Source organism: Eucalyptus grandis, chromosome 6 (genome assembly GCF_016545825.1).
Source record: "Eucalyptus grandis isolate ANBG69807.140 chromosome 6, ASM1654582v1, whole genome shotgun sequence".
Taxonomy (NCBI): Eukaryota; Viridiplantae; Streptophyta; class Magnoliopsida; order Myrtales; family Myrtaceae; genus Eucalyptus; species Eucalyptus grandis.
In genome coordinates this window covers 26,285,059-26,311,840 of record NC_052617.1, presented here as the reverse complement: position 1 = coordinate 26,311,840, position 26,782 = coordinate 26,285,059, and the positions used below count along the sequence as shown (strand labels likewise).

At 39.9% G+C, this 26,782-nt stretch overlaps 2 protein-coding genes across 2 annotated transcripts; one reads left to right on the top strand and one right to left on the bottom strand.

The window, feature by feature from the left end:
• Positions 1-2,798: 2,798 nt before the first annotated feature.
• LOC104449093 (sufE-like protein 1, chloroplastic/mitochondrial) lies at positions 2,799-4,201 on the top strand. The gene has a single exon (XM_039315837.1). It carries the CDS (start codon positions 2,897-2,899, stop codon positions 3,983-3,985), a length of 1,089 nt encoding a protein of 362 aa, XP_039171771.1. The 5' UTR covers positions 2,799-2,896; the 3' UTR covers positions 3,986-4,201.
• A 529-nt stretch (positions 4,202-4,730) lies between these two features.
• LOC104449092 (NDR1/HIN1-like protein 10) lies at positions 4,731-6,067 on the bottom strand. The gene has a single exon (XM_010063111.3). It carries the CDS (start codon positions 5,678-5,680, stop codon positions 4,859-4,861), a length of 822 nt encoding a protein of 273 aa, XP_010061413.2. The 5' UTR covers positions 5,681-6,067; the 3' UTR covers positions 4,731-4,858.
• Positions 6,068-26,782: the final 20,715 nt, after the last annotated feature.

Here is a 26,782-nt window from a genome sequence, read left to right as displayed (position 1 = left end):
TCTTTCTCAAAAGCAAAAATTTTGTATAGTTACCAAATGCATTCAAATGCTTAGAAACTGTTCACAAGCTCAAAAATAGAAAAAAAGTGTTATTTCCCGTAACAGAAACGTTATCAAACGCATCATAGAAGTTATAAAATTTGTCATAAAAATGCAATTAAATCTTAAAACTTACAAAAGGTGTAATTAAGTCATAAAATTTGTCAAATTAATGAAATTTAATTATTTCATTAACTCTGTCTAACTTGGCTAATCGAAAATGTTGACATAGCTTTTTAAAATATTTTCTCTTTGTTATGTAGCTAAAACATGATATATAAAGCTTAAATGATGTCGTTTTGGTATTCAATTCAAAAAATAAGCTAAATAAAAAAAAGGGGGAGGGAGATTCGTGGTGAGGGTTGCAACCCTTGCCATTACCATCCTACCCACGCCAAGTAGGGTATGGCTGATGGGGTCGCCAAGCCTCGGCCAAGGGCCGATGACCCTCATTGATGATAAGTAATGTTGTGACCCTCCCTAGATTGGACGAGGGTCAATGTCTCTTGGCTAGACTTGGGGTGACCAACCTCACTAGGGTGACCCTTGGCCACGTTTGGGCAAGGGTTGACGTCCCTTACCCTATCTAGTGAGGCTATAACCCTCGGCTAGGTCTAGGTGAGGGTCGCCGACCCATCATCCCCACCCTCTTTGGCCTTCTTGGTGAGGAAGCTTAAAAAATTCACTCAAAACACCTTTTAAAGGGATACTAGATATCAAAAAATAGAAAAAAGAAAAAGTAATAAATAGAATTGAATAATGGGTTATATATAATAATTAGCTTATCTTTTAAATTGAATTTCAATAAAATATATATTAAAAATCAGAAGGCCAGAACAACATTGTTTAGTAAAAACAACCACGTTAATATTTTCTATTAACCAAATTAGACGGAATGAATAGAAAGACTCGATTAAACCAATATAACAAGTTTTATGATTTAATTCCATTTTCACCAATTTTAGTTTTCAATTGTACCTTCATAACAAGTTTTATGATTTCTAGTGTACATGTTCCTTAGTTTATTAATTGTTTTTTAGATTTTGCCATATACAACTTTTATTCAAAATGGAGCACTAAATACTTTTTAAACTTTATTATTATCGATATATAAATCCGCATATACTATTTTTTTAAAGTTCGGATGACATTTTTAGTGGTGGAAAAATCAAAGAATAAGTACCTTATTATTTGGAAACGATTTTGCCAACGAAAATGTCCAAATAATTTAATTAGTAAAATAATAAATGCACGCTAAACAAATAATACTTTGAACGTTGTATAATTTCCTTTTATTTGTATTATTTTCTCCCTCATTTTTCTTTTTTTTCCTTCTTCTACTTTTGTCTTTTCTTCAATTTCGTTACTCCCATTAATTTAAAAAATTAACATCAGAAAAACTTCTAATTAATATATTTATGATAAATTTGCCCAAAATTAATTATTGATTACAAAAAATCATGTTTATTTATGATAAATTTGCCATAGATTAATTTTTCACTACCAAAACATTTGTAATAATTTTTTTTCGATTAGTTTATATTAAATTGAATTAATACCACAAAAAAATCATAGATCGCTACATTCGTGACAATTTTACCTTATAGTAGTTTTTCACGTATAATCCAATTCAGTAATTCAACGGTAAAATTTTAGAGCAAATTTGTCATGATGTATTAATTTGAGATTTCTTATGATAAAAAATTAGTTTGTGATAAACTTATGAGGGAAATTTCCAAATAAAGACCCGAATTACCCTTATTTTCTCAAATAAGAGCACGAAATTGACTTTGTTTTAAATAAGAACTTGAAGTGGTTATGGCTATTTCAAATAAGGGTTTAACCTCATTCACTGGTTAGCAAAAAATTCCGATTGATTAAGGGTATTTTTGTCCAAAAACAATTTAAATTTAAATTTAATTATAGTAAAACTTTAAAAAGAAAAAAAATTAAAAAAGGGAAGCACATAGGTGGTTGCCACCCCCATCATTGGTTGGGCGGTGGCAATGGTTAGTGGGACCGCCTCACCTGGGTGAGGGTTGATGACTCTCATTGACTAGAGGCGAAGGCCCACTGACCCTCGATAGGGATGAGAGAGGGCCGTCGCCCTCTCCCCTAGATCTAGATGAGGGTTGTCGCCCCTTGCTCATGTCTAGGCGAGGGTTGCTGATCCTCACTTGATGCCCTCGACCTGGATGGTGAGCTGGGAGCCTTGGGTGACCCTTGCTTAGAGGGGGACGAGGGTAGGTGACCCTCCCCCTTGGTTGGCAGGGGTCATCGACCCTCACCTAAGTGTGATGAGCTTGCTGGTGGTTGTCACTGCCCCACCATTGGTGGGGGAAAGAGGGCTCCCTCTCACTTGTAGTTTCCTCCTTTTTTAATTTAATTTTTTCAGAGTTTTAGCTTTATTTAGTTTGTTTTTTATGAAAAAATAGAAAATGTAATGAACAAAAAAATATTTAAAAATGTAAAATTACCCATCATAACTAGTGAGTTTAAACTCTTATTTGAGATTGATATGATTACTTGAAGCTCTTATTTAAAATAATATTAACTTTAAGCTTTTGAGAAAATGAGAATACTTTCAAACTCTTATTTAAAATAATATTCACTTGGAACCTTAATTAAAAAAATAATGTGATTTTGAGCTTTTATTTGAAATTTTTCTAACTTATAATATATATCTATTTGAAGTTTTTCGTGGCATTTACCTTAATTTAAATTTAAAAAAAAATAAAGAAAGCTTTGATCACTTCGATCGTTTCGGGACTTCTCTAGAACCAGAAGGGGAAACCGTCCCGCACCCACCAACCAGCCGTTCGCCGCTCTCTCTCTCTCTCTCTCTCTACACCCTCCGATGGCCTCCACCGCCACCGCCGCCCTCTCTCTCCGCCTCTTCGCCGCCAAGCTCCCCTTCCCTCGCCGCCCATCGAGGCCTCCTCCCCTCCTCCTCTCCCCTCCCTCCTCCGCCAAACCCATATCCTTCCAACGGATCGCCACCGCCCAACCGCCGCCGCCACCGCCACCGCCGCGCGCGTCGTCCTCCCCCTCGCCGGCGCAGCTCCAGCCCATCGAAGACCTCCCGCCGAACCTCCGGTCCATCGTCGCCCTCTTCCAGTCCGTGCCCGACCCCAAGTCCAAGTACCAGCAGCTCCTCTTCTACGGTAAGAACCTCAAGCCCCTCGACCAGGCGTTCAAGACCCGGGACAACAAGGTCGAGGGCTGCGTCTCCCAGGTCTGGGTGAGGGCCCTCTTGGATTCGGATCGCAACGTCGTCTTCGAGGCCGATTCCGACTCCGTCCTCACCAAGGGCCTCGCCGCTCTGCTCGTCCAGGGATTGTCCGGGAGCCCCGCGGACGAGATTGTCCGGGTCTCCCCGGACTTCGTGACGCTCCTCGGGCTGCAGCAGAGCCTGACTCCGTCGCGGAACAATGGGTTCCTCAACATGTTGAAGTTGATGCAGAAGAAGGCGCTGATGTTGGCTGCCGGGGCGGAGAGTAATGGAAATGGGGCGGTTCCGGCGGGGGAGGCGAAAGATGTGGGAATTGGAATGAATTCTGATACGGGTGTTAATAGGAGTTCAGTCTCGGAGTCAGATGTCGATGGTGGCAGGGAAGTTTCGGTGGAAAAATCGAATCTTGAGGTGGACGAGGTAGATAGTGAATCGAGTTTGGGGAGTAGAGGGCAGAGAATCAGGGAGAGATTGGAGAAGGAGCTGAGTCCTATCGAGTTGCGAGTGGAGGATGTCTCATATCAGCACGCAGGGCATGCCGGTGTGAGAGGGAGTGATGGCGAGACGCATTTTAATCTGAGAGTGGTGTCGAAGGAGTTTGAAGGAAAGAGCTTGGTGAAGAGGCACCGGCTTATTTATGATCTGTTGCAAGAGGAGCTGCAGAGCGGGCTACATGCCCTGTCGATTGTGGCGAAAACGCCTGCTGAAAGTTGATGCGAGATGAATAGGGGAGGTGTATGTTGACGAAATGTGGTCATTTCATCCCGGAATCATGTTTTCCCAAGAAGTCGAATAATTTTGTTTTGCTTGATAGATGAGGGATATTTCTTGTATAGTTGTTTTGTAATCTATTGAATTGGGAATGATTTGAATTTCAAATGATCAACTGCAAAAGTTTTATGAAGAATTGCAGAAAATCACATTAGTTCCTTTTGAGTTCCTCCAGTGCTTTTCTATTTACTCTCTGGTTGCTTGCCTTAGTGGGTGAGTGTACCATCTAAATGAAATATACTGATGATCGGAGTGACAATTTTGCAGTATCAAAAAGTTTCTCTTGGACATTCCCTCTGTATGTGCATGATCATAGTTTACTCTTTATTTTTTGTCAGGTCTTCCTTATGCACTCGGTCTGTCAGCTATTAATAAATTGGATGCTCCCTGTCAAAGTTACCTTTCCGAATGTCAAGGGCAAGTGAACTAACTCTATCACTGAGATACAGTGTGCGCATTGATGAAGAATGTATCATAATGCACCATGATTTTAACTGGGGCCAAAGATTTTGGAAAGCAAATGCAATTGCCATAGGATTCACATATATGTTGCTTGTAGCAATTTTACTTTACCAAGTTTTGTCAGTTTTAGAGTATGAAATTTGGAGATGCTACTACAGATGTTGCATATATGGAAAGTTATAGCCAAACTACTTTTGAGAATAAAATAGTTCTCATGAACTTAATCTGTATGATGAAAGTGAAACATAGCGTCATTGAAATTGATTTTATCCCATGAGTAGGCTACAATCAATTCAAGTTTGATCAGAAAGATGAAAGCAAAGATATACGAGGAAAAAAGCTGCCTCCAGATAGTCACCTCTTCACCTTGCAGATGTGGCCTAGTAGTACCCCAGTTGGTGGACTAGTCATTTCTAACTGGCATCGACCGTGCAGCCAATAAGAGAAATGAACCAAACCCAGAGTTGCTCTGACCTTGAAGGTGCCTCTCACATAGTAGTTAACTTTGTTGCTCTGTACCTCCTTCTGAAGTTGTATGCCAAGGTTCAGCGGCATGTAGACCAAACTTGATATCAAGTGAACTGATTCCAACCTCTTTTCTCCTTGTCTCAGAGTGAAAGGTTGAAGTGCCTGAGTAGCTATGAACCTGTCAGAGAAATACAGCTCTACATCCAGATACTCGAATCTTACATCCAGCTTCTTATTTGGATTGGAGAAATTCACAAGAAGGATCAAGTCGCCATTGATGTTGTCTGGTGAATCAAAGTAGATGCTGTTGAGATTGGCTGCAGATATGTCAAAAAGTGGATACCTTGGTTTGATTTCCTTGAAAATTATCAAAGTTGCGATTCCAAAGAAGATGAGAATGAGGCTAAAGAGCAGACAGAGTATGGCACTGCACCACACAAACAGATTAGTTCTGCGAGGTTGAGTTTGCTGAAGTACTAGTCCAGATCTCAACTTTTGCGTGCCAAGATCAAGCCTGTCGTGCTTTCTAGTAAGTGGACTAATACCTCGCCTTGATTTTGTGACTTGGATTGGTGAGATTGGAGTAGGTTGTTTTTTGGAGGGAGTTGTGCCCCGTGAACTTGGTGGTGATGCTGGTAAGGGTGGTGGTGGTAATGGAGGAGGAGGAAGCGGAGACGGGGGTGGAGGTGGGAGATTGAGCATTTTCATTTGCTAGAATGGTGTTACTGGTATCAAGTAAAGAAAATTAAGGGGAAGGGATGAAGATAGGTGTTGCTTTTTGATCTCTAAATAAGAAGGGAGTTATAGTAAAGCAAAGGGAAAAGAGGCTTTTGAATGAGCTTAGTGGGACCATCATGTTCTTGAAGTATGCAAAAGGGAAGATAAGTGGCTCTAAAGCGAAAAAGAGGATTCAAGAGTGTAGGTTTGAATTAGCTTTTCAAGATCTGCTGTATCTGCAGCACTTTTTGTGCCACTATCGTAGATAAAATTACCAAAAGTTCTTTTGGCTTCTCTTATAGTTCTGATGCACAGAATATACTAGCATATTGTCATTTAAACCAATCTGTGAAATGGCATTGTTTCTGTTGTGTTCCATGAGCACTTGGACAGCAAGCTAAATGCAGCCGAAGACATATCATTTGAATTAAAGGGAGAAACTTCCTTCTACAGATGAAGCCCTAGCAGGTGTATGCAGATGCGTATATAATGATTAGACTAAATAAAGACTTCATGACTGGATTTTTGGTACCCTCAGATATCGACATTCTTTAACTATTCCTAATGAAATCGGGGTTCAAAGAAAGTGATGGTGGCAAACGATACCATTGTTCGATGGCGATTAACAGTGACCATTCTTGTGTAAAAGTTTTAAGGCTTGTGCTAACAATGCCGAGATCAACAGAGCCTACAATAATTATTTAAAATTTCAGCATTGGGTTAATTGATACGAGTAGACACTCTGTGCACGAGTACACAGCAAATGGGATCATCGAAAGAATCTGCTCTTCGTGAATGATCGGCATCTCGGTCGTCCTGATCGCCATAATAGCCACTGTCTGGTCTGCAAATAATTTTTGAATCCAAGAAATTGGTATTATGTGGGATAGGAGAGACAGAACAGCTAGTATGCAGATAAGGTTTCTTGGCTCTTGCTAAGCTGTGAAGAAAGAATCTTCACAACTTCTAGAAGTCTGACCAGCTCAGGTAAATTTCAAATAAGGATATGAAGTATCGTAATTTTTTCAAATAAGAATCTAAAGTGAGATTTGTTTCAAATAAGAGCTTGGAGTATCATCATATTCTTAAATAAAAACTAGAAGTGGACCTTATTTGAAACAAGGGTCTGAAGGGACTATGAATAGTTTAAATAAGGACTTGACTTTCCAGCTGATTAAGAGCATTTTAGTCATTCTTTTTTTTTTTTTTATTGATTTTTCCTTTTTTCTTTCTTTTTTTTTTTCTAGTTTTTCTTTCTTCTTTGCTGGTGGTCGATCAGCCATCAACGAGGAGACCCTTGCTTCAGGGAGGCCGCCTTCATGGCCATCGGCGAGGTCGGCTCTCGCTAGATCTGGGTAAGGGTTGCCTTGCCACAAATCTACGCTACTAGCAAGGGTCGTCAAGCCCTTCTCAACCCTAGGCGAGGCCGATCCTGAGGGTGGTCTCAGCTGCCAGGGCTTGTAGGCCCTGGCTGGCCCTTACCAGCAGTCGGCTCATGTCTCTCGTTCCTTAAAGCTTGATGAGGTTTTAAGGAGCATATTAATGCAATTTTTTTCCTGGGATCGATAGGTCAGTTCTCACAAATGGATTTGATGTTAGAGAAATTTTCAGTAATTATATGCAGCAGAAATGGTTCGTTGTTGTTCTGGACGATGTATGGAGAATGCAAGATTGGGAACAGATTGTAAATCTAATTCAGAATGGTTCCAGTGGTAGTAGAAAATTGTTCACTTCTTGCAACAGCAATGTTGGTATGTCTTGTGTCAAACACCGCAAGTATGTCCATCAACTGAATCGTTTACCATTGGAAAAAGCGTTAAGCCTTATTCTGGAAGAAGGCTTTCCAGAGCTGCAATGGGATTTGCCCCCCTGAGCTGCAGGATTGGTCCGAGAAAATAATTAAGAAGTGTGAAAGGCTTCCCTTAGCAGAAATAGCAGCAGGCAACCTCCTATCAAGGAAGTGGCAAATTCCATATGAATGGAAGAAATTTCACGACAGCCTCGGAGACAATCTTCCTGTTATGCGGAGAATTCTATTGCCAAGTTACGAGGACCTCCTGAGTGATCTAAGAAGCTGCTTTTTGTACTTCAGCATTTTCAAGAGGACTATTCTATTCAGCGGCAAATATTTATTCGCCTATGGATAGCTGAAGGATTCATGAAGGAAGCGAGGAACACATCGCTGGAGGAAGTTGCAAAGAATTATCTTAATAAGCTCATTCAGAGGAATCTGGTTCATGTGACAGCAAGGGAAAAATATGGCCCTACTTTTCTATCACATTACTTTATTGTTTGGGGATTTATAATTGCTTCCGCATGTGCATATTAAAAAGAAAATGGTCGACGATACGTCCTAGGATATCATTTTTAAAATCGACCAAGATAAGGGATGTGCGCGTGCCTAGGGATCAGGGCGTGACAGAGGCCCTACCCAACTTTGACGCGCTCGAGTCTCGCCAGATCCAGTGAGGCTCAATCTAGCGAGACTCGAGCTTGTCGACGTCTGGTGGGGCCAGATCCGGCGAGCCCAGCCCGGTCTCACTTTAAAAACAAAAATATATATATATATATATATATATATATATATATATATACACACACATAAAATTAAAATAATAATAATTTTTAATTTATTTTTAATTTTAATACTAGTAATGCTAATGCTCATAAGGTCTATATGCAATATAATTTTAATGGATATTATTTTTTTGCTAGGGATTAAAAATTAATTCTTAATTTTCTACATTATTAAGCTTTAAATAAATAGGCAAAATTTAGGTGTTCACATATATATGAAACTATGCTTCACTGACAAGTCCATTTGCCGAATGCGATTACGGTGATTTAAATGAGAAAGCACCTCTTTCTCAAGAAGGAAAAGGAGAGACCGACGCACACGCATACACACACCCCCTTCAATCGAGTGCAGAGCATGACCAGTCCTAGGATCATGGCTCACTTTGCAACCATCCTGCGGTTTCTTGGGTGGGCTTGGTCTTGGGAGGGTAGAGGTGGGTGTACTTATTAGTTTCGTGCATCAAGAGCAGCCATACATGAGTTATAAGCTCTCCACCTCGCCGCAACAGCTTCATGTGGTAGTGAACTTGACTATTATATGCAGCGTAGCACATCTTCTCCGCCCAAATGCTGCTTATGATCTGCCACTTATTCTTCTTGCCCTTCAGTGTCGCAGCCAATTCCTGCGCATCCAACAGGATGGGTTCAAGCACGTCTCTTCAGACGACAATGTCCTCAAGGCCTCACTGCTGTCTCTGTCCCTGAGAAATGGCTTCAATATGGCTGAAACATGCTCCAATGTGATGGTGCAGTGCTAGAAGGTATATCATGCAATTGGACAGCAGTTGTCTTCCTTTGCAGTATGGAGAATCATCGGGCTCTGAAAGGAGGCAGATGTTCAGAGCCCGATGATCGTTGCCATGTGCCAAATGATGATGCTCTTGTCATATGCTGTCGAGATGTTTTTTTTCAACACTTCAAGCTCTTCCTGCATCCACTCCACATTGCCGCTGAGTTTGTGAGCTTCAAGCGTCCGCTCGCCCCGTTTGGTGAAGGGCTTTTGGTCTCTGATCATGTCGAACTTTTCCATATGTTCCACCAGCAATTTTTTGTGAGAGCCGGGGATATCCATGCGAGAGTGAATTTAATCCCTTCTCAAGGACACCTCTTTTTTGCCTGAGTATTTAAGGATTCTTCTGATGGGCCACGGCCAGTCGTGGCGCAGGCGACAATCCAACAAGTTGAGTTGCCCCACTAAGTTCGACCCCCTTTTCCGCTTCATAGACCTTTTAGCTAAGAAGTTCAACAGCCTTATCAACGCGGGACGGTTTCTTTACTGACGGTTCATCAATACAATGGCCCATGCTGAAAAAGGTTGCAGAACAATTTGGTAACCTTCTAGGAAGGTGACTCCTATCAACAATGCGTAAGCGTAGGTGATGTACATATCTATCATGAAGGCATTCTTGAAATTAACGGCAAATCCCCACAAGGCCGAGACTAGACAGGAAAAGCCAGTGAAGCTACCGATAAGACCAAATGGTTTATAGAGAATCGGTTGCTTGGTGTAAAGTACGTCATACATGAATCCAAGTTCGACCTCAGTTGTGATGAAGGCTAGATCACGATTTACAGTTAACCGAGATATGGATGGCGATTCCGGGTGGTAGAGCCAGTCTACAATGTGGGGCCTCAAGCAATAGAACCGATAGTATGCCTTCAAGATGATCTTTTGCTCAATCGACCATCCGGGCCTGTCCAGTCTGCCCATGAAACGGCCGACAGTTTCCTCGTCAAAGATAGACTTGGATGACACGTTCCACTTCAGTGCCCAGTACACAAAACTGAAGGCCTGAACCATCACCGCGGATTAGGATCCAGACAACGAAGCCAACGGTGACCAACAGATTCAATATCTCCCGGCTGCCGAGCTGGCTGTCCTCAAACGAGTAAGCAGTTATGGAGTTGGGATACCCGAGGTGCATCAACAGCAATAGCGCCAACAAGCCCTTGAGCTCGGTAGTGTAGTCCGGTCTTTCAGAATTGTTGACCTGGAGGACTATGAGTTTGCTGAGCGCAAGGGCCGCATTGGACGAAGAGAGAAAGTAGGCTGCGAAGATGATGCCTCGTACGATGATTGAGGTCATTACTTCCGGCAGTCGGCAAGGATGGCGAGGGTGAACTGGCAAGCGAGGCTCACGGTGACCAGGAATTCAATGCCCCATTCTTCCCATAAATGATATATCAGATGGACCGATTTCATGGGGACGTGATGCCTTCTGCTGTTCTCTCTGGGACAAAACAATGCAAGCAAACTTAATAATAATAACGATTAGAGTGCATAAACCAGCTTGGACTCGTTCTAAAGAATTAAACTTAAATCTCCAAACTTCTTGTTGCATTTGTGACATCCTTGATTAAATTCACTCGAGATATTGTTCACTTTGACCCGTCCTATACAAAAGCCCTTTGGCATATAGGGAGGCACTTTTCAAGGGGATTACCCATCCCAATAATACTCCCACTTGAGCAATGTTAAACTTGACATTACATTAAAAGGCACTTCCGTGAGTTAAATCTAATTTTCACATATATACTATAAGAATGTTCGCCCTCTATTTGGTGCCCGATTCGGTTCATTTTTTGTCCCCTTCGCCATCCTAAAATCTTATCAGGTTTTGCTTCGTGTCCAAGCTCTCTAGCTAATCACTCCCCGCTTTCATCAGATCGAGTCGTTACAGCATTCATTCAGTATATACGGTAAAATTTTAGGATTATACTGCTCTAATTCTCTCATTGTTGTGAGTGAGATTAATCACGGGGTGCGGCCCTACTTGAGGGAAACCGCTAAGGAAGAATGAAAAAGATAGGGAACTTTCAGAAGTTTAAGCAACGCAAGTTGCTAGTTTCGCTAAAGTTGATCTAACAAATTGACATGTTCCAATGAGATGGCTGATTGCGGAAGGATATTTAAAGAAGCGATTGATATTCAAACACCCAATTACAGTTTACTGCATTGTTTAACGGACCGATTTTGTAAACCAAACTTGGTACACCAAGCGTTTCCCAAACATCGAATATGAGATCATTGACACACACACACACACACACACATTTTGGGAGAATTACTCAAAAAAGTCATAAACCTATTGCAATTGTGCCAATTTAGTCTAATTTTTTTTTTTTTTTGCCAATTCAGTTCTAAATCTTTTGTAAGTGTGTTAATTCAGTCCATCCGACCAAATTTGGTCTACCGGCGTTGACGTGGATGACGGACGGTGCCGGCCGTCCGGCGAACGCTAACGTGGCAATTTTTTCTTTTGTAGTATTTTATATCTTTTTCGAATTTTTCATTAATTTGTTTTATTTTTCTTTTTTCCCTTTTCTTTTCTTTTTTCTTTTTTTCCCTCTTCTTCCTCTTTGGCTTCCTTAACTGCGGTGGCCAGCGAGGCTTTGGCGGGGCTCACTAGCCACTGGGCGAGGTCCGTGAAGCCCCTGCTAGTCGTTGACAAGGGTCACGGCCAAACCTCACTGGCAGTGTCGTCCGTAGTGCTAGGCCTCGCCTAGATCTAGGCAAGGCCATTGGCAAGGGTGGGTGAGGTCTAGCAAGGACCACAACCCTCGCCGGTGGCCGACGGGGTCTTTGTGGACCTCGCCCAGTAGCTGGCAAGCCCCACCGAAGCCTTGCTGGCCACTATGGGGAAGAAGAAGCCAAAGAAGAAGAAAAGAAAACATAAAAAAGGAAGAAAGAAAATAAAAAATTCAAAAAAAATATAAAAAAGCAGTACAAAATTGTCACGTTGGCATTCGTCAACCAGCCAAATTTGGCTGAATGAACTGAGTTTGCACAATTGCAAAATGTTTAGGCATGAATCGGCAAAAAAAAAAATTAGAATTGAATTTGTACGATAGCAATAGATTTAAGACTTTTTGGTAATTCTCCCCATAATTTTTTTTTTCTGAACCCATCATTGACGCACTGCTAGAACAGAACAAATGTTCATAGAGACAAACGAAACTAATGACCAGATGACAAATTTTCTGAAGAACAAAGGAAGTAGAAAGTAGTTTGGCAAGAAACCGAAACCTTACTAGGTTGTGCCACTCCCAAGAAGCTGACGAATTGGATTATTGCTAATAATAGAAGTGGCACTGAGTGTGTTTCAGTTCCTAGCACTTGTGGGGAAGATTTGTTAGATTCAATTCTGAAGAGAATATAAGAAGGACTATAAAAAGGCGAAAGAAAGCAAGAATTGATTATTTACTTGTAACTTTAATCTGTGATTCTTTGTCTCTTTGTTGGGCAACGATCAACTAGTTATGAGATTCTTGACTTTGCATTATTCGTTGAATGATTTTCGAGTGGTGTAGCAACGTGATTCTTGCACTCAATTGTGAATTCCGACTAAGAGCATGCAAAAGAATTAAGTCTTACGGTTTTTGGGGATAAAAGCCACAACAAGGCCTTAAACTATTATTGTAATTATGTAAATTAATCCCTAATCTTCTAATTTGCTAATAAAATCTCTCAACTTCCCATAACAGGGTCAAATTAGTTATTCTGTACTATTTACAAGTTTTCGTAACCACATTATTATCCAGATTTTCGAACATCTCTTCAATTTAATTCATCTCTTCAACCAACCCATAAAAACTAAACACTTGTTCACTCTTTATCTTTGGTACTGGTAAGTATTACAACAGTGACATTTAAATATGTTTTTTCTTGTGATCCTATAATAGTGAGAGTAGAAACTCATTTAAAGGTGTATTGGGTGGATACTCTTGATATTATGAATTAAACTATTTTCATAAAAATTTCTGGTAACGGTATTAATTTGACTATAGATACTCTTAGCTATAATAATTTAAATCTTGTTCCTAATTTCTTAGATTTTCACATGTTGTGCTTGTTATGTTTTATAGTGAAGGAGAGAGGAAGGGGGATTAACGGAGGGTAACCGCAGTACACAACAAGGAGAGCTACTGCCGGCGACTTGGTGGTGGCAGAGCAGCCGGCAACAACGGAGCTGGTAGATGGTAACAAGGAAGGTGGTGGCAGAGATGAGTTGAGAGTTTGGGCATTTTGAGATACCGAAGGCTTTTAGATGAGGCAGGGTTTTATACCCATTTCAGTTAAATATGGTAAGAAACTTATTATAGTTTTGAAATAGAGGTATGTATATATATATATATATATATATATATATATATTTTTTTTTTTTTGTTTCCGTGTGGGGCGAAAACTCAAGTATTTTTTTTTTTGGTGACTTCCCAGTTTTCAAAGTCCCATTTGCAATTTATTATTTTTAGAAAAATCTTTTGGGAAATAAGATGGCAATTTATTTTATCTTAGCGAACTAATGTGAAAATCTATCTAAACATAATATAACAATGTGTAGGTACTTGATATTTCATCTCTTTATATAAGCAACTTGAGTGTGAAAAACATTTGATTAAAAAAAAATGTAAATCTATTGACATAGACTCAATGTGCAAGTCGTGAGTCAGCTTGACTCTTAATAAATGATATAATTTTCTTTTGTAATCATATCTATGTCAAATGTACATTTGTCCCTGGATGTAAATTGGGTGAGTTAACATTGTTAAATTACTAGAATTATTTTTCAATTGCAGTTTTCCTATATCTAAATATTTATTTATAAATTGAAAAAATAATTAGGAAGAACAAATAAAATAATCATAAACAATAGGTACTTAAAAAAAACCTCTGCAAAACAATGGAAAATTACTAGATGATCATCTCTTCTTTTTCCTAAGCAACTCGTTGACACCTGATTTTTAAACGACTTGTCAAAAAATTGTTCAAAAATCGAGATTTGGATTTCTAATTGTGACAAAGCCCATTTCTTGGCCAAAAAGTAACTTTTTTGTTTCTTTCTGTTATATTGTCATTTTAAAGTAATTTTCAAGTCACTTTCAAGAAAAATCAGAAAAGTCAAATGGTTGACTTTTTAGTGGACTTTTTGGTCCAGCCCCGGTTAAAAATTGACTTTTTACCTACAAAGATTCCATTTAACTCTAATTTTACTTTTGTCAAATCAATTTCTCAAAAATTCAAAGATTTAACCAAAAAATCAACCTTTTAAGAAAAGTCGACTATAGGAAGTCAACCCTTTGGCCAAAAACTAAAAAAAATAAAAAATGCAGAAATACATTTCTTTTAACATCAACTTAACTTTTGTGTCAAAAATTTTGTAAAATTTGATTAAGAACCTTGTTTTCTAAATTTTTGGTTTCGGGTCTTAAATCGGCCAAAAACTAAATTACTTTTATTTTTATCATAATTAGATATAGTTTCTTCTTTAACATTTGTTTTGGGGACTATTTTTAAATCCTTTCGCGCATTCAATTTTGCGATTTACCGTGTCAAAATGCAAATTGCCATTTTGAGCCCTAATAGGGGACCAAAATCGATCATTCATAGCTTATAAACGGACGAATATTTCCCACTCATTCCTTACGATAAGTCTAAATCCGAAATCAATTTTGAGAAATTCACACCATAACTTATCAATTTGAAGAATTTTATCCTCCCAAACATAAGAAAGTCAAGCAATTAAGCTTCATGGTTATGGTTTAATTTTATAAATCTAGGTCTAATTTTAATATTAGGCTTAGATTTATTTTTGACCTAAGCACAAGCGCTTCAATTCAAGGTTAATTTGAAGGTGATAAGTGATCTTACACATGGTAAGTTCATTAGATAGGACAATTGTAATTTTGTAATTTTAAGATTAATTGAACTCAATGTTAGTTAATTTGTAAGTTTACCCATTGAATTGCAAATTTGATCACTTTAGCCCTTTAGGCCCGATTCAAAGCACCCATGCTTATGACCCGTTGTCTTTCACGATAATAATTCAATTAGGGTAATAAAAGACCCTTAGATCACATTCATAAGGTTTGATTAACTTAATTAAATCTCGATTGGCCAATTTCTTCTTAAATATGATAAATTTCCTTTTCAATTAGGTCATTTAGAGACCAAATTGCAAACTTTTAAACCCATAGGGACCTCAAGTGTGCAAAATGGGCAAAACTAGACCAAGTTAGTCAAGAATCCACCAAATCTGATCGAATCGGTCTTATCAGCCTAATCGGTCCGGCCGACCGTAGGTGGCACCTTTTGGTTTGGTTGCTTGTCAGCTTGTTCTAGACCTTCAGCAACCGGTTCTGGAGTGCTCACAATACCAATTTCATTTATGCACCCTCAATTTCTCAAAATTTCGCATATTAGTCTTCGGGTTTCATAAAATTACAATTTCACCCCTAATAGGACATTTTGATGCAATTCTCATTTTTGACTCGGGTTTTCATAAATCAAACCCATTGGATAGATTACCTAACACCTCGAGATCATGATGCAACCTCCAAAATTGACTTTTAACCGTTGGATCAAAATTTCAACTTTCGGATCGAACTAATAGACTAAATTGCTTAATTTGGAGATGGTACGTATACCCATTTTCCCTCTATTTTTTGGGGGGCTCATTTGGCATGAAACCTACTCTCTCTCCTCAGCTCTCTGTCTCTCTCTGCTCTCTCTATTTTCCCGCCTGAACTCTCTCTCTCTCTCTCTCCCCCAACTCCTTACGAACCAAATCGGTTCATTGCTGGCTTAGGCTCGCCGGCCTCACGCCAACGGCTTACCGATTGCCGCTCATCCCCACGGCCATCTCCTCTTCCTTGTTGATCCATTTGTGGCGAATTTTGACCAAGCTTTGACCAGAAGTTGTCCGATCAAGCTAGTTTCCTTCTCGACATTTATAGTTGGTCCAACTCGGACCAGTGGTTGGCGATCCTACCCAAAAGTTGAGGGCAGCTCTACCGTTCCCAAGCCATTCCGATCTAATCCTTAGGTCATCTCTGACTTGTGTGTTGTTGGGACAAGGACAATCGGTTATCGGAAAAGCTCCGATGGCCTTGATCTCTTATCAGCACATTTAGGCTGGTCCAATCGGACCGGTTTTGCCGTGATCCAAGCCAGCGATCCAATCGGTCTGAAGTTGATTCAAGTGGTTCAAATCTGATCCTCAGCGGTCCATGGTGATTCAAAGGTGTTCCGGCAATTAATTCCAATTGATTGCGATCAAAATCGACAAGATTAATCGGCTAGGATTAGGGTGATTCTTGGTCTTGAACCCTATGAAGTGAGGCCAGATTAATCGACTAGGATTAGGGTTCAATTTTTGGTTTATATGCTATGTTTTGATGTTAGATAAATGGTTTTGGATGTTGATTTGTTGTTCTTAATTGTTCTTGAATGATATGGATGATTAAACTTGATTTGGTCTTAATTTGGATTTTCGCGGTTCTATAGTAGGCTTACTATTTTGGAGAAAATGAGGTCCGAGATGACCTTATTTTAGTGAGAGTTATTCTAAACTTTGATAATACATATCACAAGCTTCGAATTGATAAGTCACATGTCCTAATTGAGAGTCATTTGACCCTCAAAAAACATCTCCAAAGATAAGCGATTTTGCAGTAGTTTAGGTTGATTTTCAGTTCTGTTATTGTTCTGAAATGTAATTTTGCTATTTTTGTGCAGCCTTCTATGTTGATTTCTGGATAACCTTGTCTCATCAAATTTGTTCTAAATTGTCTCATGCATGTCCTCTAACTTTTTCGAGATTTTTGGATGTATTTAACTAGGTAGAACCCACTTAGATCTGAGCCTAGGTTAGTCTGCTTTATGTTGATTTCTGATTTTGTCATTTTTTACTAATCTCTATGTTGATTTTTGAAGAAAATTTCCTTCATAAAAGTTGCTTGTCATAGTGTGGTGTATGTTCTTTATTTATTTTTATTTTTTTGGAATTTTTAGACATGATTAGTTAGGTCAAAACTACTTAGATCCGAACATGGGACAATTTGTCTTGCATTGATCCAAATTACATTTTGATAAAATTGAGTCTATAAATGAGTTTGTTTAGTCTCAAATCCTTTATCAAAGATGAAATACATACCGTATGTGTTCAATTGATGCATGATTTGCAAGTTTTAATATCATCAAGTGCGTCAATTGCATGTATTAATATGAAAATGTGTTGGAGTAGCATATAGTTTGGATATACCTTTTTCTTTTTTTTTTTGCCATTTTTTGTTATGACTCATGTGATTACAATTAGGTTTCAATCTCTTAGTGAAGAATATTTCTCATCGTATGTTCTATATATGAGATTTTTTGTTAGATTTTTGCATATCTTTAGGGGTTTGGAATCATGCTCATTCTGTGATACTAAGATTAAAATGGAATCATACCATATATGCACATTGACATGCTTGTTTGCGTCATCTAAAGTCCAAACGTTACCAGTATGCCTTATTGACAATAGACGACATGTCACAAGGTTTGTGTACATGTTTAGGTCATCTCATTTAAGCATCATTTCACATGTTAAACTTGTGTCGCAAAAGTATTCATCACATTTATGATTCCCAAGTATGTCATTAGGAATTTTACAACATCTCATAATGTCATTAAATTATATAACATTTTTGCATGCCCACTTAGCATTAAATGATTATCCAAATTGTCCGTCACATTCAATCCTAAGTCTCATGTGATTTCTTCATGCCGTTTGTGCATTATTTGAATGACTTTGTGGTTCTCTAATGCATGTTTGTGTTCTGTTTCTCTTAGGGGGTGCATGATAACCAAAATTTCTATTCCATAAATAGTTTTTCTGTACCAGACCTGTTTCTAAAAGAGAAATCCGTTTGATAAACCTATTCCGATTTTCTATTTCTGGAATAGATTCCAGAAATAGGTTTGGAAGAGAAATCAAAAGTAGAAAAAATCTACTTCTCTATTTCTGAAACATAAATCATAAATAATTTCTCCCACAAACCCTAATTTCGGTAATTCTCATCTCCTCTACGACGCCTTGCCTCCTCCTCCTCCTCCGCCGGTCGCCGCCCGCTGCCACCCGCCATCGGCTGTCGGCCCTCACCGCCGCCGCCGCCGGTCGTCGGCCGCCGCGCGGTCGCCGGTCACCGCCACCGACCGCCTGTCGCCAGCCGGCGACTCAGAAATGAAGAAATTTTGTGTCGTTAACAAACGAATTTCTTTTTTAGAGTAGAAATTTGGTGACGTTATCAAACGGTTATTTTTGCTTAGAAACTCTTCTAGAAATAGAAATAGAAAAATCTATTTTTGTTCCATAAACTATTTTTGGAACATAATGGTTGTCATGCGCGCCCTTAGTTACTAAGGGGGTGCATGACAAACTAGAATTTCTATTCCGAAACAATTTTTCTATTCCGAGACTTGTTTTCGGAATAGAAATTCATTTGATAAACTTATTCTGTTTTTCTATTTCTGAAATAGACTTCTATTCTAGAAATAGGTTTGGAATAAAAATTAGAAGCTAAAATTTTCTACTTCTCTATTTTTGGAACAAAAATGAGAAATAAACATTTTTCTCATCATTCGTCAATTTGGTCCTTCATCCATTATTGCCGACTACCGTCCATCCGTCGCCCGCCGCTTGGCGACCCTCGCCACTACCACCACACCTCGCCGGCCATTGCCGCCGCTGTCGCCGCCGCTGCTGTTGCCGCGTCACTGGCTACCGCCGCGGTCACCGCATTGCTGGACGCCGCCGTCGTGTCACCAGCCGCAGCCACCGCCAATCCACATCGTCGAAAGAAAGAAATTTTGTGTCGTTAGCAATTGAATTTCTATTTTTAGAGTAGAAATTTTGTGTCATTATTAAATGGTTATTTTTGCTTAGAAACTTTTCTAGAAATAAAAATAGAAAAATCTATTTCTGGAACAGAATGGTTGTCATGCACACCTTAAGACACACACCTTTAGAGATCTAGATCTTAGGGTACTAAATTGACCTAGTTTGGACTCGAGCCTTTCTAGGAAGTCATAAGGCACACTTAGAAATTTCCAATGCCACTAATTTTACATAGATTTCTCATCATTAGGGACACTTTCCATTTTTCAAAATTAGATTAGAATTTGGATATAGGATCAAATTCGGACCCCTGTTCTAACCCTTGTCTAGATAAACTTTTGATTTTTTTGTTCCATTTTTCTATTGAGATTCTGCACTTGGTCCCTGAATAAAACTTATTTGTTATCATGTTAAATATGTTGTGTGTAAATTTGGTGATCTTTAGACCTGTTTTGATAGGACAAATCCTTGTGATATTGGCTGAATGTCCTGTTATTTTGACAACTTTCTAACATGTTGTTGTTTGTTTTTTTTTTTTTTTTTTTTTTTTTTTTTTTTTGTAAAATCACGTATAGTTTGTTTAGGAAAATTTTATTCATGAAAGTTGATTGTTATCATGTCATGCATATTAAAGAATTTTTCTATTGCTAAATTATCATTAGACAATGCCCAATTTTGTTGTCTTTGCATGTTTGTTATGAAATTCCCTAACATGAACTTGATTATGATTGTTTAGATAAACTTCCTAGGTTAGTTTGTGCATGAACCTAGGTCATACCATCTTCATAAGAGTTGCTTAGAATATTTTGATATTCATTATTAAATGGTTTTCAACGAGTCTTCTTTCCAAATCAAATTTCAAAATGTTTTGGTCCATGTGATGTTTCTAGAAATTAAACTTCTGGAAATTCTCCTTCAAAGCTTGATTTAGCTTAAAGAAATGTCATAGTTTGGGCCATATTCAAAAGGCCCGTGATGCTTGTGAATGTACTTTTGCAAATTCCAAGCTAGTCATGACATTTGAATGTCCTCCATAACTTTGGCATTCTTTAATCCTAAATGTTTCCAAATTTTTTTCAAGCTTTGGTTTGACAATTGTGAAGGTCATTGTTTAGATTGTATTCAAAATGCCTACGATGCTTGGGAATGCATTTTTGCAAGTTCTAAGCTAGCTTTGGCAATTGAATGCATTCCATAACCGAGACATCACCTTGTCTCAAAAGTTTTTTTAATGATTTCAAACCTTTTTGAAACGTCACACGTACCCTCCATGCATATAATCCTGTCATTCACTAGAAATTGCCTGTATTTATGATTGGCGTGTGCCATTGTAATGAATGACCTATTCACGGTTCACTTCACTATTTGATTGTTTGAAAAATAAGGTCCGAAAGACTTGCATGCATATTTAATTCCCACAAATGCATGTGATTTCTAGATAAATGATAGGGTCAATGCATGATATCGAGGGTAAATCTTAGGATCACATAGATCATTTCATTAGGGACTTATAAGTGTTATCGGTCATGCGAGAATATAATTGGTCAATAATGGCTATAAGTCACAAAAATGGATTGGGTAGGTGTCTTAGAGAGGCCTACGCATGGAAGATAAAGGCCGACCCCGAGGCCCAAAATCCAATTTTTGCATTGAGCTTTCTTTGAGTAATCGATCTTGATATGATGTTGTGTTTTTTACTGTTTTGATGTGTATGTTTATCTCTTTCTATTGTATGTACCTACTTATAGATTTCCTAGAATAGATCTAGATTAGAACCCTAAAGATGGAGAGGACATGAAGACGGTGGAGGTCAATATCAATTCTGACCATTATTATGTAATATTCATTCCCCGACTTATGTCTCGGGTCCATTTTGTTGTATAAAAGCCGATGAGTTGTGAGTTCTTTCCTTCTTTTATTCTTTTTGATTGTGTTTCTCTTTTATATTTTCTAGGATTGCATAGTAGATTTATAGCTTTTCTTGATTGTTTACTTACTGTCTCGCTCTTTCAATTCAACCATATGTTTTCTTTTCATTTTCCTTATAAATAAAATAACATGAAAATAACCAACCACGCATGATCGCATAGTTTAGGACTAATGATCCTGAAAATGTAAGAAGATGCGCATGGACACCTTAGCTAAACATGACTTACTATTAGGTACCGAAAGGACGCTAATAGAGATATTGGCTTAACCCAAGTCCTAAAACCTAGATATTTGGTTACGTAAGAATCAAAAGAATACTTTTGACCCTTGATTGGGTTTTCTAGCGAACCCTCAAAATGAGGCTAGTGACGACTCCTGTTTTATTTTTAGGTTGTCTTAAAACAATTAGGCCATATAAATGAAACCGTCGCGAGAGGTATGAGTTTCGATGAAACTCACTATGGTTTAGTATACCCGTTGCAGAAAGCTCCTAATGGATGAAATGATGCCATTCTTAGGGAAGAGAGTATCCAAGGGAAGGCTATCATGGTAAAGATACCTTTAAATCCAATATCCACACCCGACGTCCTCTCTTGAGGCGTGTCACTCGTATGGGTATGGATCGTGCACTCCACTATCACGCGGGGCATGAGTATGGGAGAGCTCGCAATCTCGTGAAGGGATCTCATAAGAGGCTCGATCCGAAAGGCAAGGTGATGATGTCTTCTGGAATGCGAGCCATGAGGGAACTCTCATGGTCAAGTACCTCTAAACCAGACCTTACCCTTTCCTCTTCTTGTGATGGGGGATTGGCGGAAAAATCAGGTCGGGACACAACTTAAGTAGGAAAATTCTTTTGCTAAAAAAAGAAGAAGTTAAAATGCACTTAGGATTTAAATATTCTAGGCATCAATCCATCCTTGTAGCTGCCATTCTCTATTATAATCATTTTTCATTTTTTAGTTTTTATCTTACATTAATCTTCATCTCTCCACATCACAAAACTTCCAAGGATCCTTTTCTATGTTGCCAATAATACTGCCAATATCTTGCATCCACCCATATTCCAAACGGTGTTCGCATAAGAATTGACAGGTGAAACCCCTCAGCAAGTGAAGATGGTATTGCTTACCTCAGCAGTTGAAGATGGTATTGCTGGTATTGGATGAATCTTTCCATGGAGATTAAGGCATGGCAAAGAATCTAAGGACAACGTAGGAGAGGAAAATGTTGGAAAAGATGGATATGATATTGCACTGCACCCTGGTGATGGAGTGTCGAGAATCCACAGCTCACAAAGAGAAGGTTAAGAGGGAGGAGAAATAGGAAAGAATAGAGTTTACAGTAGCAAAGTATAACTTTAGGGACAAACTTTAAGTTATTGAAGGATACTGCTTGGCAACAGTACAAGTAGAACATAAAAAGGTGTGTTTGTGTTAATTTGAACTGTTATGGTGACAGCAATATGATCCAACATTTGGTTTATGGCAACAATACGATCCAACAGTGGGTTCCGACCTCATCTCTTCCTCGGATGATGATCTCCTCTCCCCCTGCCCTTCTCCAAAGGCGGTTGTGGATAAGAGGCCTGCCCTAGCTCCGGAACCCCCTCCTTCCACAATGCAAGACAAGTTGCTCGCTTTAGCTCCGGATCCCCCCCCCCTTCGGTGGTCCGGCCTGCTTCGCCCTTTATAAGGCATATCTCCTCAAAAAGGAGGTAATGTTCCTTTTGTAAATATGTACATAGGGTGTTGGAATATTAGAGGGCTTGTTGCCCCTCTTAAACAAGCAGAAGTGAGGAATTTTGTCTTGACGAACCGGTTATCCTTGATCGGGTTAGTGGAGACTAAAGTTCCTCACAATCTCTTTAATGCCATTTATGGAAATTTGTTGGTGAACTAGTGCTGGTGAGCCAACTTGGCGTATTCTAATAGGGGTAGAATTTGGGTTGGTTGGGATCCTTCTATGGTTTCCTTAGAACCTCTTTCGGTCTCGAATCAGGCATTTCATGGGGAACTTTGTTGGTTAGATTCTGGCGTGACCTATGTTATTTCTATCATTTATGCTGAACATTCTTTTACTTCTTGGCGTCCGCTGTGGGAGGATTTGGTGACTAGAAGTTCTTCTCTGTAGGATGTGCCTTGGCTCCTTATGGGAGACTTTAATGCAATTGACGATCCCTCGGATAGACTAGGTGGTTTGGACCATTGGTTGCCGTGCTTCAATTAGTTTGGACAATGTCTTGACCAGGCAGAGCTGGAGGACCTCAGGTATGTGGGGTTTCGTTACACCTGGTCCACTTCTTTAAGCCCCTCTCACAAGGTAAGGAAGATTGATAGGCTACTGGTAAACCCGTGCTGAAGCCAAGTTTTCTCCTACTTAGAGGCTTCCTTTCTTGCACTAAGGATTTCTGATCATTCATCTATGGTGGTGAAGGTTGAGAACCCAGCTCTTCGGAGAAGGTCGTTTAAGTTCTTTGATTTTTGGATGCTACACTCGGACTTTGACTCAATTGTGAAGCAGGTTTGGAAGGCTCTGGTATTAGGGGTGCCTATGTTCAGGTTTGTGCGTAAACTGAAGGCCCTCAAAGGTCGTCTAAAGCAATTGAACAGAGATTCCTTTGCCAACATCTCCGTTAGGACTTCCGAAGTGAGGGAAGCCTTAAAGCAGACTCAAGTTGGCCTCCTTCATGATCCTACCAGCGTGGTTCTTGTGGACCTGGAGAGGGTTCAATGCCGTTCCCTAGTAGAACTTCGATCTCAAGAGGAGTCATTCTTTAGGCAAAAAGTTAGAATTAGATGGCTCAAGAAAGATGATTGGAATAGGAAGTTCTTTCTTCATTATGTCAGCAAAAGACAAATGAGGAATAGAATTCTCTATGTGGTGGATGCTTCAGGTAACCAAATCACTAACCTTCATTTGGTACAACAACATTTTGTGGTCTTTTTCCGCAATCTTCTTTTGCCTCGAATGGATCGGGATCCCCTGTTGGTCTTAAAAATTCGAGAGGTTATTTGCTCTCGGCTGAATGACAACTAGGTCTCCTTTCTTGATCGACCAGTTACTGACCTTAACATTCGAGACACCTTTTTTTCCCTTGCTCGAGGGAAGGCGCCCGGTCCGGATGGCTTCACGGTGGAGTTCTTCAAGGAGAATTAGGATATGGATGGTCAAGTGGTCATGAAGTCGTGAAGGACTTTTTTATTTCGAGGAGGCTTCTCAAGGAAATCAACAACACCATTCTGGTGCTGGTTCCTAAGGTTCCTAATGTAACTATTGTTGACGACTACAGGCCTATCGCTTGCTGCAACACGATATACAAGATTATTATCAAAGTGTTGGCGAATAGAGTGGCTGCCGTGCTAAGAGATCTTGTGAGCCCTTCTCAAAGTGCTTTCGTTAAAGGACATCGCATCAGGGATAATATCCTCTTGGCGCAAGAACTTTTCGTTGGTTTCCATGTGGAACCCTATACTCCGAAGTGTGCTATCAAAGTCGACTTCAGAAAGGCGTATGATACCATAGATTGGCTGTTCCTTGAGAGTGTTCTTCTTGCTTTTAGATTCCCTGATCGACTAGTTCACCTCGTCATGACCCGTGTGAGGACTCCTCGATTTTCCATTGCGCTGAACGGGGAGCTTCATGGTTTCTTTCCTAGTGGGCATGGCCTGCGTCAGTGGGATCCCATATCTCCTTACTTATTTACGCTGGTTATGGAGCTATTCTCTAGGATTCTTGGGAGGTGCTCGCTTTAGTCGGACTTTAGGTTCTTCTGGAAGTGTAGGCCTATTGGCCTTTCACATTTGTTCTTCACAGATGATGTTTTTCTTTTCTGTGATGGCCACTTGCTTTTGGTCAAGCTTCTTAAGGAGGGTCTTCAGCGGTTCTCTTTTTGGAGTGGTCTCCTTCTGAATTCGAGGAAAAGTGAGGTGTTCCTCTCTGGCGTTCCATCGACCCTACAGGATCAAATCCTTTGTGAGCTTGGTTTCCATGAGGGGTCCCTCCTAGTTCGGTACACGGGGGTTCCTATAATCACTTCGAGGTTGGGGAAAGCGGATTGCGCCGATCTTGTTAGGCACATCACCTCCATGGTGCAATCCTGGACTCTTCAGTTCTTGTCCCTTGTTGGTTGTCTTCAACTGATCAGGTCAGTTCTCCATGCTATTCAGGCATACTAGGCTAGTGTCTTTATTCTTCTTGCAACAGTGCTGGATGAGATTGACTGGATTCTTAGGCTATTCCTTTGGAAAAGACCTCATTTGGGCAAAGGGGGTGCTAAAGTATCCTAGGAGGACGTTTGCCTTCCTAAGTTGGAGGGGGGTCTTAGTATCTGGAGATTGTGTGAGTGCAACAAGGCAGCGATGCTCAAACATATCTGGATCTTATTTTTAGATAAAGAGGCTTTATAGTGCAGGTGGATCCACTCGACCTACTTAAAAAGGAGGAATTTATGGGTGGTGAAGAAGCTAACCTTTTGTTCTTGGGCTTGGAAGAAAATTCTATAACTCGGGACGGAATTCCGGCTCCGATTCCCTTGGAGGATAGGCGATGGTCTTACCACATCGCTTTGGTTTGATAATTGGCACCCAGGGGTCCTTTGAATTTAATGTTCACAGATTTGCTCATCTATAGTTCCGGTCTATCCAGGCAGGCTTCAGTGGCTGATCTCTTCTCCGAGGATGGCCAAACTATTATATCAATGATCGAGACTTGGGTTTCGCCACTTCCTCCCTTGACCGATACCAAGGATCGGTTTTGTTGGAAGGAGGATTCGTCGGGCATGTTCACGGTGGCCTCGGCTTGGGAGCTTATAAGGTGGAAGAAGGATCGAGTTAATTGGCATGGTTTCATTTGGAACAATGCCATCCTGCCTCGATACCAGATAAACCTTTGGCTCATCATCAAGCGAAGGTTGCCTACACAATCTCTCCTCTTGTCTTATGGTAGGATTGATGTTGCTTCCTCCCCTTTTTGCAATGAGGTGCCTGACTCTATTGATCATCTCTTTTTTGGTTGTCGCATTACTTCGAGTGTTGCTTTCTTTTGGGCTACCAGATGTGGTCTTCCCGGAGTAACAAGCCTTGGGAGGAAACTCTTACTTGGGCCACCACCTTGCTCTCGAGCAAGGAGTTTTATGAATGCATTGCCCGTTTTTCTTTTGGTGCGCTCTGCCACATCATTTGGAAGAACATGAACAATATTCTTTTCAGGGGCGAGCCGATCTCTACCTTCGCCATGAAGGTACCTTCTTATGGTCGTTAAAGATAAGGCTCTTACCTTCAAGAATGTGGAGTACTCCTCAAGAAATAGAAGATTGCAATGCTCCTGGGAAGTGGACCCGGCTATCTTCTCCTCTGCTGATTGTCATCCGTCTGGTTAGGCGTTTGGTGTCTTTTGGTGTTTTACCTGCGGTGCTCTATGTAGGTCTTAGGTGCTCTTTTTGTTGCCACTTGGCCTTTTCCTCGGCTTCCTTCCACTCATAATGAGCATGTTCATCTTGAGTGCAAGCTTTTGAAGCCGACTGTTTGTACAGTTTTTACCTTCCCCAATATATTGCTTACTTTCACCAAAAAAAAAGAAATCCTATTACTGAAGAAAACTCTCAGCAAAACCATCATTTTGTTAAGGTTTTGGACGTTAAACCTTCATATCTCCAGGCTACAGAACTTCTGCCAAGTGTCTGTCTACGCTGCAACCACTCTCAAATACCTACATGCTCCAAAACATCCAGCATCAAAATTTAATACGATATAATAATGAACCCGGGGGGGGGGGAAGGTTCAATCTACAATTCCCTTACATCACTGCATTGTGAACTTGTCTTCTGTAAATCATGTGAAATCAGATAGCAAAGTGCTGGCTTAGGCACTCAGCTGATTCCAGCACCAAACCTTGACTCGACTAAATTACCGTCACCAAGTAATTATACAGT